General features: G+C 37.9%; 1 protein-coding gene across 1 annotated transcript in view; it reads left to right on the top strand.

The window, feature by feature from the left end:
• The window catches only part of SLC25A21 (solute carrier family 25 member 21), a 523712-nt gene that overhangs the window by 366836 nt on the left and 134734 nt on the right, over positions 1-22142 (top strand). Inside the window, exon 3 of the mRNA XM_022570698.3 lies at positions 5525-5608. Within this exon, the coding sequence (XP_022426406.1) occupies positions 5525-5608 (84 nt within the window). The remainder of the gene's footprint in view (positions 1-5524; positions 5609-22142) is intronic.

Genomic DNA, 22142 nt, shown 5'->3' with positions numbered 1-22142 from the left:
AAAATTCCACTCAGGAAAAAAACAACCACTGAGGGCTGTCTCTGGTGGTAAAGGTACCCCTGCATCCCCACACTAAACAAAACCAGACCTTCGTGCCACCTCCTTGAGAGCTGAAATCCCTTTAACAAGGGACAAGCTCTGGAAGACAGCATATCAAATTAAAAGCCAAGATAAGGGTAAATGATTGGTGTGAATGCTTTTCTGAGAGCAGGGTTGAATAGGGGAAGGTAAGAGAGAGCATGAGAATACTCTTGGACTGGAAAATGATCTGGAGGTGATGCTAGAAATAAAACCCACCTATCTCACTGCTTTACTTAAGATTGGTGGCAATGCCAAAGGGATGGGTTAGGATGGTTTTTGCCCCCGTTCCCAAATCTCCATCAGTTCCCAACCCTAAAGCACCGCAAATAATCATATAATCTAACTAAAAAGCAGAGCATGTGCTATGCAAATATAGCTTTAGGACAAATCTTATCACCTACCCCAATCGGACTCTGCAACTGAATTGCTGCCTTCATATAAATATATAGATTACATATACATATGCATGTATATATACATATATATATGTGCATGTGTGTGTGCCCTACAGCCTCCACTTCCCAGTATAGACTCCATCAGCCAACAGTAGATGAAGATGATAGATGTAAAATTTACTTTGGAAAATAAAGGCATTGCATAAATGTGAGATTTAGGAATTTTCAAACAACCTCATTCTACAGCTTTTAAGGCAGTAATAAAGTCATTGTATTTCTCAACACGTATCATTCTCATGATATCTTAGGAAGTGCTCGGACAAGCTGAATGCCTAAAGTGACATTTCTAACAGTGCTAAGAGTCAACGACAGACTTTGGCATCACTGACGAACCACACAATCAAGTCGGAGGAAATAGTGCAGTAATGGTTCTTGACCAGTTTAAAGAAAAATATTTCAGTGAGTGAGAACGTTCTTTTGCTTCTGAAAATATGCTTGTACATTTGCTCATGAACACAGAGCAGCTCTTCCTTGCCCTGTCGTAACCGCAATAACTTGCTTCATATTTATGGTGTGGTGGATGGTAGAGCCGTTCCCTCCCAATTTTGAGAGTGTGTAGCACCAGGCTCCCTGGCTCCATGGCAGATGGGACCACTGGCTGCTGGGCAATGGAGCGTAGGGTTTGAGCCACACTCCTTTCCCTGTGTTTCTTTCTGACCTGATATTAGGCACTGAATATTTCTTAAGTATTACTCCATTGCCCAGTTTGCCCATTTGGCAGCAAGTTTTCATTCTAATAAAAGAAGTTCCTCAGATGGAGATTCCAGATGTGGCTAAACTGCTTTTATTAGGACAATGGGAAAGTCCAATCTTTTCTTCTAGATATCTTGATTGTATTTAGAGTAGTGTGGCTTTGCCTTTGTTATTTTACAAAGAGTTCTATTACGTAACTGGAAAATTGTCTCCTCGAGCATAGAGAGAATTTGTTAGCACAGAACGCAGCTTGGAAAATGCTGATGTAAAGCCTCAATTCGAGAGAAACCTTTTAAGTTGCTGAAATGTAAGAGATGAAGAAGGAAATTGCTGTTTTACATGATTGACCAAAATGCACTGTAATTATATCAACTTGAAACAGATTCCTTAGAAGAACTGATAAGTCTGTGATCAGAATAAGTCATGTGTAGTGGAACTAAATACAGCATGGACTTTCTCTGCAGAGTGCAGACACACCGTAAGTGAGATGTACAGTAGAAGAGACAGCTGTACTTGCCTTAGCCTGTTTAATGGGACCTCTAGCTGCTTTAGGATAGTAAGGAATGGCGGGAGGCTTTACAGAGGAATTAGTATGTACCATGCCTGCCCATCCTTTTGCATTGCTCTGCAACACGGCTTGTGGACTCTCCTCGTGTGATGCTATTTGATGTTGCCGCTCCTGTTTGTAATGAACACAGCATCACTCATCAGACAGTCAGCTTCTAAATGGAACACTCCTCAAAGATTCCGCTGACTGTCCTTGCTGCCTGTTTTAAAGTGGGAGGGTAAGGTTTGATCACAGATATTTAGCCCAAATATATCCTTCCCGTTTTCCCTCTTCCCTCTAATGTCACTGCATAATATTGATACTATTTTCTGTCAGCCATAGATAAGATCATCTCCAGTAAAAGTAATACTAGTGTTTATTCAGTGCCAGTAAAACTCATTGTCTGACATGTGATACTCTGAAATACTATTCCTAAACATTATTCCTTGCATATGGTAATCATCTATTTGTACATCTCCTTCACATAGCTATAAACTTCTAAAGGGCAGGATTATTTCTTATTTCTTCATAATGCCCCAAATAGTGGAGTACCTAATACATAGTAAGTATTCAAGAACCCATTAACTGAGAATAGTGGATTGGAAATATTATCATCTGTTGGATTCTGAAAAAAGAAAGAAATTGCAACTAATGAGTGAAGTGCCTAGACTTCCAATAGCCAAGTTAGATAACTAGTTAATTAAGAAGTAATTGTACTCTGTATTCATTTTTGTGTAAGCTGACAGAGGACCCGCCTTGGTATTACTGGTACATGCAGACATCATAGACAAAGCTGATGTCTCTAACCCCATAAATAAAAGAGGAGCTAAGGTCAATTTTCTTGCCATTAGGATTCACTTGCTTTGGTCCCTCTGGTGACTCACAGTTCCTTCTAGGACCGGGTCACATGACTGTGAGATGGCCACAGAGTTATCTGAAATGCTCCGCTGAGGAGCAGGAAAAGGCCAAACGCTCTATATTGGTCATTGACTTTATCTCATAAACACCCTCCTCTAACCCGCTCAGGTCTCCATCCACCCTGAGCAGCTGAATGCCACCAGCAGGATGCTGTAACATCCATCCTGAACGAAACACTGGAGGTTGTCATGGTGGGAGATCTTTTCTTTCACTTCTATTAAAAGGACATCTTTCCCTCTCTCAATTCCCCACCTGAAATGCTTCCTCCTGGCTTACTCTTTTTGCCTCTCCGAATCCTATAGGACCAGCTTAAATCCCTTCTCCTTCCTGAGATCCTTCCTGATCCTCTGCAGAAAGCAGTAATTGCTCCCTCTGATGAACACCTGGGCAACTTGTGCTGATGCTACTTGACATTTTGGATATTTTCCCTTTTATTGTAAAAATTTTTTTTCTCATTTATTTATTGGGTTTCTTGAGAGTGGGGATAATGCCCTGGGTTTTCGTAAAACCTATAGCATCTTATTTCATATGGCAAATATTTTAAAAATACTTGGTAATTTGGGAGAAAAGTATCCAGAAAGGAATTTGACAGGGGGAAATGAACTTAATGAAAATTATTACAGATATTATGAGAAAAATCTATAAGCATGTAATGTTTTTATAATATATAAAACTATTTTAAGTTATTCTCTTGAAAGTTAGACATAAGAAATTTTTCATACCCAACGATGAATGTAGGTTACAAATATGCAAATGCAGAGATGGAGATTCTTTTCTGAATTAGGATCAAAGTCATATTTTGGAAATCGCTCTCTATGTTCCAAGATTATTTGTTGTATAAACTTACCTGTAGTTATTCCATTGTACTATTTTGTGTTTAGCATTAGTTAATTCATTTGTATCCCAAGTCCCAGATTATCTCATCTACATACAGTCGTCCAGAAATACCAAACGTGGTCCACCTACCTGACCATCAAATCATGTTCTCGATTCGAGACAGAACTGCTTACTGAGTCTTCTAGGCCAGTGGTTATACACACACCAAATGCACCTCTGGATCCAGAACAGTTTAAATGAGTTAGTCGTAATGCTTCATGATCTTCTGATAAGCTCCATGCAATTTAAATTTTAGGGATATAGTTCTTGCCCAGAAACTAACCTCCTAAAAATGATCATGCTAATAGAGATGTAAGTTTGACAAGCAAAAAACATTATGAATATTTATGACATTTTAAACTTTGGCAATAGTAAGTCTAGGGCAGTGGAATATTACTTGCTGGGTTGATGAGGATCAAGAGAGGATCATGTTGAATGTATCATTTAAAAAACCCATTGATTTAAAGAAAAAAACAATCACCCAGCAAGCACACCTCTTTTATTACATTTGTTTCCTCCATTCATATTCTGGCATCATTATCTTCACCCAGACTATCATAATTGCCTTCATCATCATTCAGCCCTCCATACTCCCATTCTAATCCACCCAATCAGACAATAAATATTTTATTAGGAATTTGTATATTTCAAGTACTCTACTGGAAGAATCAACTCCTTCATCTCAGGACGGCTACTCTCCTACACAATCACGTTCAGCACCTCTCCACTTTACAGACTCAAATGTAATCCAGCCTCACTGTCCAGTCTTATAGTCTGCTTATACTGTTCATATGCCCAATCACTTCAATCAAAGCAAAATATTCACACTTCTCTGTGATATATGTGTTAATTTTCAGCATAATTCCCTGGGGCCTAGAACTATAAAATAAATCATTCTCAGAATTAGAAGTTGTGTTCATGTCATAAATCTAACAATCTGAGAAAAGCATCTTAGAGTAGACAATATTAGGGGTGTTTCTGAAAATTTCTATTTTAAAAGGCTTGCTAAAACTGTGGAGGGAAGTACAGAAGGAAGAAGGGGCTTAACTTAGAATTGGGACAAGAAGGCTAAACACAAGGAGTAGGCAGCCTAAAGAAAAGCGAAACTGGAGAACTGGGGTGTAGGGAAATGACAATACTTGTCATAAATCTCATTAGAAACAGACCCCAGGGTAAGACACAAAATACGTAAGACCCTCATACCGGGAACTTCCACATTTTGAAGGTTAGAGTTCTGAGATGCATGATCATACCAAAAACGAAGAAGAAAAAAAAGAATTTGGCTTTCTAAAATGGGATACATCTTTATTGCGCACAAACTACACGCAGAGCACTGTGCTTCTGTGAAGGTCCAGGTAACCTGAACTACCCCTAGTGACCACTCTGCTCTATCATGAAGTACTTGATAATAAATTGTATCACGGTATGACCCGAATTCTTGCTCTAAACGCAGGCTCCTGTCTGCCAGAATGAATTCCAAATTCATAATCAGGATCAAAGTTAGGCCATATTAGCTGCTCTGTATTTTTAAACTTTGTATTAAATTACCATCAAAGAGCACTAATTAAGATAAGAAATAGAGCTACTTATTTGTTTCATATGCATCTTCATATTTCTGAATTATGCATTAAAACAATCTATGACATCTGTGTGTGCTTTTCGCAAAAGCAAAAAGCATAAATGCCTCAGGGTGCATCTGCCTAGCTAAGAAACAGATGAAAACAACTCTTTCTGCAGTTCTATTAAAGTACAGAGAAATATCATAATTTTAAAGGCTACAAAAATAAGGTAAAGATTATACAAGACAAATAAATCAGTAAAATCTGTAGCAAAACCCAGAATACTTTAGATTAATCTGAAAAGGCTGAGCCTCCTAAGACTTTGAAAAATGAGAAAAGCCATTTGGCAAAATCCTTAACTTGGATTTTTTTTGTTTGTTTGATTTTGTTTCTAGGTTCCAGATTCAGAGATGTGCAACTGATCCAAACAGTTACAAAAGCTTAGGAGACAGCTTTCGAATGATTTTCCGCACAGAAGGGTATGTATGGTTCTTTATATATAGTCTCTCTGTTGATGTGGGCATTTTAATATATTACTGCACAACGTGTTTTCTCATTTTGAATGATTTCTTTTCCTAGTCTTAGTAGGGAAAAATATTTAAAAGGGTGTCTTCCTATTTTTGTGTGTGTTTTTCTGGATAATACGGTTGAAAATTAAATATGTATATGATAGAAACTACCACAAAAAGGATGTTAATAATATCTTTTATGAATAATAGTTTGATGACTAGAGGACAATTTTTATTTTGTGCTATTGAGGCTTTTTAAAGTTCTTATAACTGAGGATATCTAAATGTGATAGTTCTTTATTTTGATTCTTAAATATAGCGCCCAAATGTGTTCCTTGTTTGCATTCTGGTTTATGAATATTCAATCAAAACATATCTTTATCAAAAATTGATGTGTCAGGTTCATCATCCTATCTATTAGATGATCAGATAAATAGAATATTTTTGTTACATAAACTAAAATTGTCTTTGATGTATAGATTCAGTTAAAGCCTCTATTGAGCATAATTTTCCAAAGGATATTAGATGTGCTTTTTGAAGTTGTTTTCATAAGAGAATTGGTTGAAAATAATCATTATACCAAAAAGATAACAGTAATAATAACAACTAGTACATGTTTAGCCTCTACTATGTACTAGGAATTCTCCATATAACTCTTAGAGGTAGGTTCTGTTAGGAGCCATTCCAGTTGGACAGATGAAGAAACCAAGACTCAGAAAAGTTAGTAATTTTCACATATCTGGTAAATCTTGAAGCTGGGACTCAAATCCAGTGAGCTTGACCCCAAAGCCCATGCTCCTAACTCTGTAGTTCACTACCTCTCTTAGCAGATTATACTGGGGCTACTCTTTTGCTAATTAAACATATGTCATTTATGTCGTCCCATGCCAATAAATTCTTTTTAACAACAGCATAGTAATTTATTTATCTACATACTGCAGTTTATTAAACTAATCCCTTTGGTGGCCCATTAGGTTGTTTCCATATTTTCACTATTATAAACAATAGTACAGTATATATTCTCATACTATTTTTTCGCATTTATGTGTGTATGTATGCATATATTTCTATTTTTAAAAATTGCTATCAATGGACTTAAAAGATCAAATGATATGCACATTTTATATCATAGATGTTGCCAAATTATCTTCCAAAAAGTATGTACTGACTTTTATATCCTTAGTATTTGAGAGTTCTCACTTCTCCACACCCTCTCAAACACTGGACATTATCAGTCATTATTTGATATATCTGTCACTAACATGCATCTCCTGTTTATAATCTAATAAGTGAAAAATAAAAGTGTCTTAATAGTATTCCTTTGATTGTAACTGGGGTTGAGCATACTTTTATATCATTAGGTATTGTTTCTTTCATGAATTGCTTATTTTGTGTCTCTCGCCCATTTCTCTTAGGTTAGATTTTTTAATTAATTTGTAGGAGTTCTGTATATATTATAGGTACTAATCCTTCAACTATTACATAAATTACAAATATTTTCCCCAACTTGTCAGTTGTCTTACAACTATAGTGTCTTACACCTTTCAGAAGTTTGTGAGTTTTGAAGACTGTGATTTTGTGATTATATCTATCTTTTCCTTTGTGATATCTGACCTTGATGACACATTAAAAAAGGACATCCTCTAACCCCAAGATTATAAACATCTACGTCTGAATCTTTAATCCATCTGTGATTTCTTTTTTTAATGTGCAGTATGGCATATAGGAATTAAATTTTATTTTCAAATGGTTATTCAGTTGTCCAAACACCACTGCTGAAAAAATCCATTCCTTACTCACTAATTGGAAATGCTAGCTTTTTTGTATATTAAACTTCCACATATATATCAGCTAAATTTTCTATTCTGTTTCTCTATTTCCTATTCTGTTTCATTAATTTATCTATCTCTATGCCAGTATCATACTGTTTTGTTTTATCTTTTGAGTGTTTCAGGAATAAGTAAAAATATGGCCTGCAGTGTAAAGTCTAAATTCCTTATCAGGGGTACAGAGCCCTTCCTAGGACAGCCCTTGCTTCTTCTCCAGGCTCATTCCTCGTGCACAGATCTGTTATATAGCGTGCACCACCCTGATTTATTGAGCTTGTTTTCTGTCTGTCTCCCCTCTCCCACCCCAAGAATACATTTCCCTGAGGCGCACGTCTCATTTCCCTCTGTTTTCCCTATCCCTGTGTTTGGCACTGAGTAGAGATACTCAGTAAATGCATGTTGAACAAATGAATGAAAGTCATCACACCAACATCATGATGATGCAAAATGAAAAAGAAAGATGATAATTCTTGCTATAGACCACTCCCTCTGAAGCTATGATAATGATCCTGAAGGCTGATTAAATATTTTGAGGTCATCTAGTGACACAGAATCAGCAAATTCTTGCTATTCCTCTGGTGATGTGGTACCTAAGTGTCATTGATAATATGCCCGCATTTATGGCGGTTGGGATCAAAATCATGTTCATTTTACCCAGTACATATATATATAATTAAAGAAACCATAGTTTATTATATAGTCAATAAATTATCTCTTTCCAGTAAAACAATAGTGTCAGCATTGCCAAGTTCTGTAAACTGTAACAGATATCTCTGAATTGGATGTGGGAGTTCCTTAGCCAGACTCTTCATTTCAAGTGTGTTTTAGGAAGAATTTGATGTTTCTGCTTTGATATCAAGTAATGTAACAAACATACAGTATGTGTGGTCCCTTCATAGTAAAATTGGCCTTTTCCTCGACTGTATGTTTAATTGCTTCTAAAGCAAGTTGACATTCTTTCTGTAATGCCTTTAGATCTGGACATGTTGTTAGCAAAAGTCAGAAAGCTCCAGTCTTAAAGATGGAAATATTTGTAAAAATACCAAAGAGAAAGCTGCCTGTTATTTTTGATACAGAGCAAGAGCATTTCATAGCCTTAAGTTTAAAAAAAAAAAAAAGAGGAAGAAAAAAGAAAAAAAAAATCCTTTTAACACATGCTGTGTTGAATTTTTTTCCTAGCAAAACAGTTCCTTTTGATTTTCTTAGTTAGCTTTTACAGTATACTCTGCTTTCAAAGATGGTTTTTCACTCAGGTGCGTAGAGGCCAGTTTGCTCTGTGGCCTGCAGGGAGGATAGTGCTAGTCAGTTTGACTATTAACACTTAAGAGAGCTCATCTGTCCTGGTTCTTCTTTTTTTTTGTTTGTTTTTGTTTCTGTTTTTGTTTTAGGAAGAGCGCAAGGGCCGCGAGTGCCCGGGAACCCCCGGCCCATCTCCTGCTTCTTCTTATCTAATTCCCCCAGCCCCTCAAGTTAAAGGTTTTGAAAGCTAGTCCTTTTCTGTTGTTTAAAAACATTAAAGTCTGTTAACACACTTAGAATCTGCACAGAGCTCCCATTTCCCCACTGTAAGAAAGTCAAGTGGTATTTTCACCATTCTTAGAGATGCAATTCCCCACCTCTCAGCCCAGAATTCACATTTCTAAGAGACAAGAGCTCAGTCACATGGTTCTGAATCCCTTTACTGCTTCTAAGATTTTTTTCTTCTTAGAAGCATAGATACATTGTGCTGTTATTAAGGACATAGTTTTTCAACCCAGCTTTACAGAGGTGAAATTAACTTAAGTTTTTAAAACTAGGCCTTCCAAATTGTGAGTAAGGATTTCTGTTATGTGGAATTGTCATATTTACTTAGCTTTTACCAAAAAGGTCGTCATTGCAGAAAACTGACAGGGAAGGAATTTGTCACTGTTGAGAGTACCTCCATCATCACCATGATTCTTCATCTTTCTCTGGTTTGACAAAATACACTAACAGGTCCATCTACTATAATCATGAGCCCAGAAGACATGAAGATTTAGCCTAGTTGACTAGGTGCCTTCAAAACCAGTAAGCTTCATTTTGTAAACTCCCCTGGCAAATAGCAGCTGGTATCTCTGTTCACCATGCTTTCATGCATCACACCTAATTTCCTTTTGCTTCAGAGTATCTCATGAGAGTTCTTCTAGTCTATTTTTGTACTTATCATTCCTTTAAAGAGAGTGATTGAGATGTTCACAGATGGGTGAGGGTATTATAAGTTATGCTAAAATAAAACCAGGACTGCCCACCTCCTCATTCTGCGTTCTCTGAAAATATCTAGTGGCCATTCTTTCTGAAATGAAGAGAAAAAAAAGAGTTAAACAGAACTTAAGATATTCTGGTGACATAGGTAAAGAAAGATATGAAACTAATATTTATTTTCTTCAGTGTACCAGGCACTGTGCTAGGGACTTTTTCATTTCAGCACAGCACTAGTCTCAACACAGCTCAGCATCATTATGTATGTCTGTATTTTGTGTGAGGTAACAGATGATCAGAGAAGTTAAACAACTTCCCCAAAGTCAAACAGGTATTAGTGACATACCATGGTTTTTCCATTACACTGTATCACCTTTCATTAAACACCAAATTTTGTTGTTTATTAAGTGAAAAGAAGACAATGTGGAAGTAGTGGCTGTAAACCTCTAATTTTTAAATAGCTATTCTAAAACCTTTGGTATTCCTACCCTCAAATCACATACTAATTTAAAGCAGCTTTTATCTCTTCCTTCAAGTAAAGTATGGGAGACCAGTATATGGTCAGTCAACCAAATCCTGTCGATTCTGAGGCAGCACCACAAACCTCTGACAACTCCAGACTCTTAATCCAACCATTGTTCCATCTCTTGCAGAGAGCTCCATATCTCTGATGAATTCGTGGTTTTCCATCAGTCTGCTCTCATCCTGCTTGTTCCTTAGTTTTCTTATGAGGAAAATTCTTGGGCACTGGTTTACCCAAGGCAAATAACTAGGAAACAGGAGGTTAGATTAAACTTAGTTTCAAATGAGAAACATGTTGATTGCTGGTGCCTTCAGAAATATGGTATTCTTCAGAAAGTATTACTGTAGAAAATATGTGGTTGCATTTGGGGGGCATTCGAACTGTGTTTTGTTTCACGATTTGTTTTCTGTAACCACTGATGCTGCCCCAAGTATCATCTTACAATCAGACCACTTGGTGATTATACTATTTTCTAGTTAAATGACATTTAAGGCCTCGTTTTATGAGCTCCAGCGTAATTGGCTAATTTGGTAAACTCCAGATGTGTGAGATAATGTGCCACTCGTTTAAGTGCCTTTCAGACGGCATAAATGGCACAGCCCCAGGAGGTATAATCACTCCCTCTTGTTTTCATTAAGAAGGGGAATGAGTGGCTTGTGACACAGACAAATGAAGCGGGGCATCTACGACTCGAAAATCAACAACTTGGTAAGATTTGGACATTTTTCTTTTTACAGGTGGACTCACTCCGAGATCTTTAGCTTAATTTGGTGTCTAGGTGGGTCTCTGCCTTTTCAAAAGCGGTTTACCTAGTCTAACAGGGCCAGGTAATTTTAAAGCAACCTCTGTAAATAGAAAGACCTGCTCTTATAGAAAACCCCCCTAAGTAAAGTAGTGTCTGGAGACTCTCTCACTCTCACATGGAAGTGAGGGCAAGCATTGGATTTGAAGAGACAGTGGAGGAGATAACTCTTCCCACTACCAGGAATTGTTATTTGAGCAATCAGCAGCCTCACCACCTAAATCAAGTTCCAACTTCACAAGGCCCAGTAGTTCCTGCTACTTTTTCTCTCTCCTTTCGACCCGACTTCTCATCCAACAGAAACCCACTCATCTACCCAGTATTGGCAAGTTGGAGTGGAGCAGGTGATTCTTGGCATCACCGATCCCTGGCTCCTCGGGCTGGTCCCTCTTACCTGACAACAGATCCAGTGGAGGACTCACTGCCACTTAACGAATGCAGAATTTTTACCCAGGTGAATAATTACAGACCGTACCCCAGAACCCTAAGCAGATAGTCCACAGCATAAATCAATTATGTATAGATCACTGGGTATTGGCTGGGTTTGCAAGCTTGGTTTACCCAAATGAATTTGATCTTTGGTGGGTGCCAGATGTGCAGTGTGCCTTCTGTGATGAGTTTCCTGGTGCCTTGAGTACCTTCTCTCCTCTCCTTTTTACTTTTCCAAAGAGACCCTTCCTGGTACCTACTGGACCTCCCTTGAGTGCTCCCTTGTTTTGTTTTCTTTTGTTTCCAGCTTTATTGAGGTGTAATTGGCATGTAACTTTATGTAAGTTTAAAGTGCACAACATGATGGTGTGATACATGCATCTATTGCAAAATAATCACCACAGTAGGGCTAGTTAACACACCCATCACCTCACGTAATTACCACTTTTGTGAGAACGTTAAGGTCTACTCTCCTAGCAACTTTCAAGGGTACAGTACAGTCTTGTTAGCTGTAGTCGCCATGCTGTACATTACATCCCTGCTCCCACACTGCAGAGTTCAGCCCTGGCCTGCCTGGGCTTCTTAACGATGGCAGAACAAACGTCCTCTTTAGTGGGGAAAAAAGGAAAACAAGAAAAAAAAAAACAAACCATAGCAGGTGAGAGTTTGGAGAATGAAACTATAGCAAATCCATCTGGCAAATCTTATAAGTGATGGAGCCAGGTCCAGAATACGGTGTTCAATAGACTGAAGCCATTGTCTTCTCCCAAGCTTTCTCCAGTTTTAGAAAGACAGAAACGAGATGATCTCAATCCAGGCATGGGCCCGCTATTACTATTCTCTGATGATCTGTGTTCCTTTTAAAAATCATTTATCAATACTTTAGTATATTGTACTCTTAAAATTTTAGTCATCAAGTATATGTAACAGCTTTTCACGGAAAGCTATGCTAAGAATTTTAAACTCTATTTAGCAATTCAAGGTTGAAAATTTTTAAAAAATGAAGGGTAAGGAGAAAAAAAATACTAAAGAAGAACATTTTTTTAAAATAAAGATGTGATATATAGATATAGATATATATATTCAATGGGATACTACCCAGTCCTTTAAAAAGATGAATTATTGCCATTTGCAACAACACAGATGGACCTTGAAGGTATTACGCTAAGTGAAGTAAGTCAGACAGAGAAAGACAAATACTGTGTGATCTCACTCATATGTGGAATATAAAAATAAAACAGAGAAAATAAATGAACAAACCAATCCAAACAAAAACAAACATGTAGACACAGACAACAGAATAGTGGTTACCAGAAGGGAAGGGATGGGGGGAAGATGAAATGGGTAGCGGGGATCACCTGTATGGTGACGGATGGGAAATAAATTTTTGGTGGTGGGCATGCTATAGTGTATACAGAAGTGAAATATAATGTACCCAGGACACTTACGTAATTATCATTAACATCAATGTTACCTCAATAAAAAATAAATTTAAAAATCTGGCAGTTGAACCCACTAGTACATTACTTAGCATTTCTATTTTACCAAATTATTTTACACTGCTGCTAAAGCAAATAGTTGTTGGTTTAAGCTGTACTGGGTTGTAAAGTAGTCTTTACATTCAGGGAGTGGATAATGAATTTTCAGAGTGCTCAAATAGCAGCATCCTGGTGCTTCCATGTCCCAGAGTTCTGTTTCCTTTTCTAAATTAGAGGTCTTTTGTTCTGCCCACAGAGTGACCTTTAAAATGGTTTCAGCTCCTAGATTTCCCTCCTGTCATCACCACAGATTGCTAGCTGACCGTCACACTCCCACTCCCCCAGCCTCGCACTAACAATGCTTTCTGACTTAACTGACTGGCCTTTGGCAAGGATTTAAGTGTTGCCAGAGAGTAAGTGAAAACGTTTGCAGTGATGTCAGCCCGTCAGCAAGGTCTGATTAAGAGACCAAACACGGCCTCTCTCAGCGAGCAGTGCTGACAAGAAGGAAGGGAGGACCAGTTGTTTGGGTGGAAGTAGTTGTCTTTTGGGAAGGTTGGTGTCTCGATTCAGAGCCTGAGCAGATATTCTTCATGTTTTTATAGACTGTTAGTGGGGGGTGAGGGGATTTCACATCTCAGTGGGAGATGTCCATTTGAAAATATTTCCAGGCCTTTATTTTAACTTATTCTGGATTTCTGATGGGCTGGATGCATAGTCATCTTGGGGGGAAAATGTGTTTACAAAAACCAGAATCCTTTTTCTAGGTTGTTGAACTGAACATTTTCAGATGAGAATGAGAAAGAAAATCTCCAAAAACTCTTCTACCTTTGTCTGATTCTCTTATTGCAGAAAATAACTTAGGGATGATTTGACATAGACATGGTTAAAGGAGTTAATATTTTATCTTCATCATTGATTTCAGCTACTGTCTCTGACTTTGTAGAATTACGGCTTCCAATATACTATCTTTTTTGGAAGGAAGTCTTCTATTCCTGGCCATATGCATATTTGATCTCGTTTTATTTTCCTCAGAAAGAAAAAGGTCACATGGATTTTTAATATTCTTGAACACTGTTAAGAAGTTAAAAGCATTGGCAAGATACATACATACATATGCACACATACATGCATTTAAACTAAATTTAATTGCTTATGGCTTAGATTGCTACGTTTTCTCTGTAAATCCCATGAGTCAAGTGCCATTGGAGCATCTATGAGTGTGAATTATGATAAGCTTCTACTCAGTTCCTGCTTAGGAATCTGTTTAGTTACCCAGTTACAATGCTTTCATCAGCAGCCCGTGAATTTTTTGTCTAGTCTCATGACTCTAGCTTTACCTCTCCTCCAGCTCTTTCAAGTGGTTTGAAACTGGAAGAAAGGAGAAGGTTCAGATGCTGTTTTTATAATAGTGATTATGTTCCAATCAATGTTTGCCATTTTGGCCCTTTTGCGAAATGTGTCCACGTATCTTACATCACTTGATGCTCACAAGAACCCTGGCAGGTAGAAAGGTGGGGAGTATGATCTTTAGTTTTCTGGTCAGGAAACTGATAAGAGATGTTAAAGGCCTTGCCCAACACCTCATAGCTGGTGTCTGTTGGGGCAGGCATTCATCCAGGGCCTTCTGCATCCTATATCATGCTCCCCATTCTGTCAATAACTTAATAGTAGTATTGGTAATAATAGAAGCAACATCTCAGATTTACGCTGTTCCCATTGTGGGTTCAAAGCATTGCCACAGATCTCATCTCACTTGGCTGAATAGCATCTGGGAGAGGTAGAGAAGAGATGGTATGGTTGGTTACATTCTACAAATCAGAAAATTTCAGCAGAAAGTAATCTATTGAGATTGCCAGAATAAGAGATTGGATCCTAAGATCAGCACGCAAAGAATACAAAGGTTTAATTTTTTTAATGGCATCTTAGGCAAATGAAATTAGAAAAAAAATATATTCTAAAATGTGGCACCATCATCTCATGAAACCAAGGTAGAGGCTCTTGATCCTTAGGACAGAGCCCTCTCCAAAAGGAGGTTACAGGATGCAGTTTAAGGTTAAGGCTCACTGCATGAACTAACTCAGTTATTTGACCTGTTGACGCCTTTGCCTAACTCAACTTGAATATTGGGTAATAACCAGGAAAACCTCATGAAACATGAGATAAGGCATGTAACCAAAGTTCCTCGGATGACTTGTCAGATGGGGTGGAAGTCATCATATGATTGCAATATATGTTGAAATATGTGGTCACCAAAACCTAGAGCAGATGACAGCCATATGCAGTGGCCTAGTTCTCCTGCTGATAAACACTATGTTCATAATTCTTCTCTGGCCACAGAGAACTCATGGGAAAACAAAGCCATAGGTACCAGGAATTCTAATGTAGACACAGCCTCAGTAGTAACAAAAAATGAGATAAAGTGTGGGATGAGTTTTGGAAACTGTTAAAGAGAGTTTGTAAGTTTGTGTTAAGTGAATGAGTTCTTTGATTTCTTTACATAAAGCTTTTCCTAAATTAGAAGAATCAAGGACCACAGTAAGAGATAAGGCCATGCTCTGTTGTCATTACCATTTTGTATCCTTTAAGTTTTCAGTGAACAGGTCAACATGAATTTCAAAATTCAAATAAAATTCCCAGAAGTTGGCACTATTTATAAAGGAACCTAAATTAAAAGTGTATTGCAATGTAATCCACTAAGCAATGAGACATATCAGTTACTAAAGGTCTGGCTTCATGTGTAAAATAGAATATGTGTTAGATTACAGAATGTTTCTTAACCACTTGTTCACTCCTTAATCCTCATGATCTGGCTTCTGTCTACACCCATGTTTACAAACTGCTCTCTCAGAAGCCACCACGGGACCCGTATCCTCTTCCATAGAATCTGAGACACTAATGATCGTTAGATGTGCTATTATTTTACATACCATTAGAAAGAAAAAATGCTGACCATTAAACTCTTTGGAGTGATGTGACAAGGGATATGGGTGTTGAATGAGAAGGAGAAATTTTGAATGACTTCCTAATTTTGAGCATGGATGACTGGTGATAGCCAAGTTATGTCATTGGCACATTCAGAAATCTTTGATGATTTCCCGTTGATCCATGTGGTAGGCCATCACTAAGATGGCCCCAATGACCCTGCCTCCTTGTGTTTATGTCCTTGTATAATACCCTCCTTTTCAGCATGGACTGGGCTTGTTGACTCTCTTTCAATGAAGTGAATATGGCAGAAGTGATGAGACGTCACCTTTGAGATTAGCATATAAAAAAACTGGCGTCCATCATGGTAGCCCTTTCTTATTCTTCCTGCTCTCTTGGTTTCTTGCTTTTCTATTGCCTTGAGGTCACTGCCCTATGGAGGAACCCATGTGTCAAGGAATTAAAGGTATCTCTGGCCAATAGCCAGTGAGGAACTGAGGCCCTCAGTTCAACAACAACCTGGAAGGAACTGAGTCCTACCAAGAACATGAGTGAGCTTGGAAATGAATCTTTCACCAGTGAAGTCTTCAGATAAAACCTCCAGCCCAGCTGACAGTGTGTCTGCAACCCCTTAAGAGACCTTGAGTCAGAGGCACATGTTCCTGACCCACAGAAAGTGTGTGATAATAAATTTTACCACGAAGTTCTGGAGAAGTTTGTTACACAGAAAAAGTTAACACAATACACAAAAGCAAATCCAAAACACTTGATATGATTTTTATCTGGGGCCCTCCTTTCAGACTTTATCTTATCTAGTGTCATCACATGCATCTTATCTTCAAGCCCTGTGGACCCATTATAACTGTTGAAACAATTTTCTGTGTTTTGCTCATGCACATTTATCAGCCAGAATGGCATTTCGCCTTTTGTCCAGCTATGGATATTCTGGTCATCCATAAATGCCCAGCTCATATGCTACTTTCTCTTTGATTCTTTTTCTCATCATCCAAAATGGAAACAGTTTTCTCCATCTGTTCTCTTATGGCACTTTTTTTCTACTGTAACATTTCCCTTCAGAGTCAGAGAAACCTGGATTCGAATCCTATATATAAGTTTTGGGACCTCAGGCAGATTACAATCTCATTATACTCCTATTTCTTTATTTGTAACATGGAGATAGTAATATCTACTTTACTATGTTGCCAGCACTAAGTATAGGTATATAAATATGCACACAATCATTGTTAGCTAGTTCCATTATTAGTTCCTTATATTATAGCTAATTATTTGTAACTATTCACAATTATTTAAATGTGTGGAACTCTGATGAAATCATCTTTGGGGCTTCTAAAATATACCACACAGCTCTTTGTATATAATCATCATGCAGCTTATGTTTGCTGAATTTAATTGAATGATTGCTATTTTCTTATACTCTGCTGGCCACATTAATATAGAAAATAAATATGGTCAAATCAAAGCAAATACCAAGAAAAATTTATGGCTCTGGTAATATCATTAAGACCAAGATTCTAAAGATTATAATTTGTATAATTATAATTCTAAAGATTATAATCTATCTCCAGAGTAACCTCTTTTAACAGCCTTGGGAAGACAGTAGAATATTTTTAATGGCCATGTGGTGGCTGAAGGTAGGGGGTTGGATTTTGGCATGTGGGTTTTAGATTCAGGGGACTCAGCATTCACAAGTGTTTCTGGGTGGTATTGGGGGATTTAGTTAGGGAAATTGGAAGGGCTGATGACCCAAGTCAGGAACAAACAATTTACTCCCATTGCTTAGAATGTGTTCCGTCTTCACCACTGAACTTATGACACTGCCTGACTGGGATTTAATAAGCCCAGGAAGCTAAAACAGTACAAATAAAAACCAAATACTCAGGTCAATAAAAAGATGAATTAAAATGAAAGCAAAAGAGTGTTTAAAACAGAATGAGAGGCAAATCAAGTGTTAGAATTTTAAAAGACAATATTAACAGACTTTCGGTTCCAACAACCATAGTAGCTTGTATCAGAGCAGCTCTCCTGCTGAAAACAATTATAAACATTGGACAAAATATACAAACTACTTTTTTAAGGCAATAGAGAGCCACCAAACCAGGCAGAACTTGTGAGGGGCTACAAGACCTGAGGGAAAGAAGCCCATCTCAGTGAGCTCTACATTCACTCTGGCTTTTTCTGTAAAGGCTTTGCTAAGTCTTACAGGAAAGGTTCGGGGGGGAAGATGAGATCAAGTCCTAGTTGAGGAGAGAGATGAGTTGGAGGCTGGCATTCAGGGCTGGCAAACGGCTGAGACCTAAGAAGCAAAAATCGCAGAGAAGAGGGAAACTGCAGAGGAGTGAACCCAAAGATCTATAAGCAATTTCCCCTTGAGGCATTTGCCAACTCCTAAGCTTCATGGGAGCAGGAAGAAACTCCAAGAAATCCAGCAATAACAAACCAACAACAGACTAACAAAAAAAGAAAACCCAAAAACAACAACAACAAAAAACCCCAGAAGTTGAGAAGCTTAGAGATGAGCAGAGATTTCAGCAGCCCCGTGATGCTGGGGAGACAAGGTTTGGCGTTCAAGCCCAACCAGGTGGAAGAGTTCTGGTAAACACTCTGAGTTTGCAGTTGAGACCCAGAATGTCCACTCCTCAGATAAGGGCTATGCCTTAGAAGTAAAGCACAAACTCATTGTCCCTATAAAGCCTAAATCCAGCCCTCAGCAAGATGAAGGTGATCTACTAGACTCCATCTGTTAACTAAGAGAAAATTATTCCTCTTTGGGGGGAGATAGCACCATCCAGAGACTCTTTGATTTTTTTTTATGCACAATGTCCTGTATTCAATTAAAAAATTACAGGATCTTAGGGGAAAAAAGACCAAATAACCACAGTAAGTGACTCAAATTTTGGAATTATCAGACAGGAATTTTAAAATTTAATCTAATTTTTACTGTGGTAAAATATACATAACATAAAACTTGCCATGCACAACCTGCCAAGACTGAATCAGGAGGAAATAGAAAATATGAACAGACAAATCACAAACACTGAAATTGAAACTGTGATTACAAATCTTCCAACAAACAAAAGCCCAGGACCAGATGGCTTCACAGGCGAATTCTATCAAACATTTAGAGAAGAGCTAACACCTATCCTTCTCAAACTCTTCCAAAATATAGCAGAGGGAGGAACACTCCCAAACTCATTCTACGAGGCCACCATCACCCTGATACCAAAACCAGACAAGGATGTCACAAAGAAAGAAAACTACAGGCCAATATCACTGATGAACATAGATGGCAAAAATCCTCAACAAAATACTAGCAAACAGAATCCAACAGCACATTAAAAGGATCATACACCATGATCAAGTGGGGTTTATTCCAGGAATGCAAGGATTCTTCAATATACGCAAATCAATCAACGTGACACACCATATTAACAAACTGAAGGAGAAAAACCATATGATCATCTCAATAGATGCAGAGAAAGGTTTCGACAAAATTCGACACCGATTTATGATAAAAACCCTGCAGAAAGTAGGCATAGAGGGAACTTTCCTCAACATAATAAAGGCCATACATGACAAACCCACAGCCAACATCGTCCTCAATGGTGAAAAACTGAAAGCATTTCCACTAAGATCAGGAACAAGACAAGGTTGCCCACTCTCACCACTCTTATTCAACATAGTTTTGGAAGTTTTAGCCACAGCAATCAGAGAAGAAAAGGAAATAAAAGGAATCCAAATCGGAAAAGAAGAAGTAAAGCTGTCACTGTTTGCAGATGACATGATACTACACGTAGAGAATCCTAAAGATGCTACCAGAAAACTACTAGAGCTAATCAATGAATTTGGTAAAGTAGCAGGATACAAAATTAATGCACAGAAATCTCTGGCATTCCTATACACTAATGATGAAAAATCTGAAAGTGAACTCAAGAAAACACTCCCGTTTACCATTGCAACAAAAAGAATAAAATATCTAGGAATAAACCTACCTAAGGAGACAAAAGACCTGTATGCAGAAAATTATAAGACACTGATGAAAGAAATTAAAGATGATACAAATAGATGGAGAGATATACCATGTTCTTGGATTGGAAGAATCAACATTGTGAAAATGACTCTACTACCCAAAGCAATCTACAGATTCAATGGAATCCCTATCAAACTACCACTGGCATTTTTCACAGAACTAGAACAAAAAAATTCACAATTTGTATGGAAACACAAAAGACCCCAAATAGCCAAAACAATCTTGAGAGTGAAAAACAGAGCTGGAGGAATCAGGCTCCCTGACTTCAGACTATACTACAAAGCTACAGTAATCAAGACAGTATGGTACTGCCACAAAAACAGAAAGATATATCAGTGGAACAGGATAGAAAGCCCAGAGATAAACCCACGCACATATGGTCACCTTATCTTTGATCAAGGAGGCAGGAATGTACAGTGGAGAAAGGACAGCCTCTTCAATAAGTGGTGCTGGGAAAACTGCACAGGTACATGTAAAAGTATGAGATTAGATCACTCCCTAACACCATACACAAAAATAAGCTCAAAATGGATTAAAGGCCTAAATGTAAGGCCAGACACTATCAAACTCTTAGAGGAAAACATAGGCAGAACACTCTATGACATAAATGACAGCAAGATCCTTTTTGACCCATCTCCTAGAGAAATGGAAATAAAACCAAAAATAAATGGGACCTAATGAAACTTCAAAACTTTTGCACAGCAAAGGAAACCATAAACAAGACCAAAAGACATCCCTCAGAATGGGAGAAAATATTTGCAAATAAAGCAACTGACAAAGGATTAATCTCCAAAATTTATAAGCAGCTCATGCAGCTCAATAACAAAAAAACAAACAACCCAATCCAAAAATGGGCAGAAGACCTAAATAGACATTTCTCTAAGAAAGATATACAGACTGCCAACAAACACATGAAAGAATGCTCATTCTTAATCATTAGAGAAATGCAAATGAAAACTACAATGAGATATCATCTCACACCAGTCAGAATGGCCATCATCAAAAAATCTAGAAACAATAAATGCTGGAGAGGGTGTGGAGGAAAGGGAACACTCTTGCACTGCTGGTGGGAATGTGAATTGGTTACAGCCACTATGGAGAACCGTATGGAGGTTCCTTAAAAAACTACAAATAGAACTACCATATGACCCAGCAATCCCACTACTGGGCATATACCCTGAGAAGAGCATAATTCAAAAAGAGTCATGTACCAAAATGTTCATTGCAGCTCTATTTAGAGTAGCCTGGAGATGGAAACAACCTAAATGTCCATCATCGGATGAATGGATAAAGAAGATGTGGCACATATGTACGATGAAATATTACTCAGCCATAAAAAGAAACGAAATTGAGCTATTTTTAATGAGGTGGATGGACCTAGAGTCTGTCATACAGAATGAAGTAAGTCAGAAAGAGAAAGACAAATACCGTGTGCTAACACATGTATATAGAATTTAAGAAGAAAAAAATGTCATGAAGAACCTAGGGGTAAGACAGGAATAAAGACACAGACCTACTAGAGAATGGACTTGAGGATATGGGGAGGGGGAAGGGTAAGCTGTGACAAAGCGAGAGAGTGGCATGGACATATATAGACTACCAAACATAAAATAGATAGCTAGTGGGAAGCAGCCGCATAGTGCTTTGTGACCACCTAGTGGGGTGGGATAGGGAGGGTGGGAGGGAGGGGACGCAAGAGGGAAGAGATATGGGAACATATGTATAACTGATTCACTTGGTTATAAAGCAGAAACTAACACACCATTGTAAAGCAATTATACTCCAATAAAGAAGAAAAAAATTGCCATTTTAACCATGTTTAAGTATACAGTTCAGTGGCATTAAGTACATTCACACTGGTGTTGAAACCATTGCCACTATCCATCTCTAGAATGTTTTCATCTTCCCAAATTGAACTCTGTAACCGTTAAACAATAACTCTTCCTTTTCCCCTCCCCCCAGGCCCTGGCAAGCACCATTCTATTCTCTGTGTCTATGAATGTGACTCCTCTAGGTATTTCATATAAGTGGAATCATACATTTGATTCATATCACATTTGTCTTTTGTGTGATTGGCTTATTTCACTTAGCATGAAGTCTTTAAGATTCGACCATGGGAGCATGTGTCAGAATTTCCTTCCTTTCTATGTCTGAATAATATCCCATTGTATGTACAGATCCCATTTTGTTTATCCATTCATATGTCAGTGGACACTGGGTCGTTTTCACCTTTTGACTGTTGTCAAAGATTTG

This window comes from Delphinapterus leucas, chromosome 2 (genome assembly GCF_059928025.1).
Source record: "Delphinapterus leucas isolate spDelLeu-1000000601 "Yukka" chromosome 2, BTC_Dleu_Yukka2, whole genome shotgun sequence".
Taxonomy (NCBI): domain Eukaryota; kingdom Metazoa; phylum Chordata; class Mammalia; order Artiodactyla; family Monodontidae; genus Delphinapterus; species Delphinapterus leucas.
The sequence above is the reverse complement of the archived record's forward strand: the minus strand, read 5'-3'. Positions and strand labels throughout refer to the sequence as shown.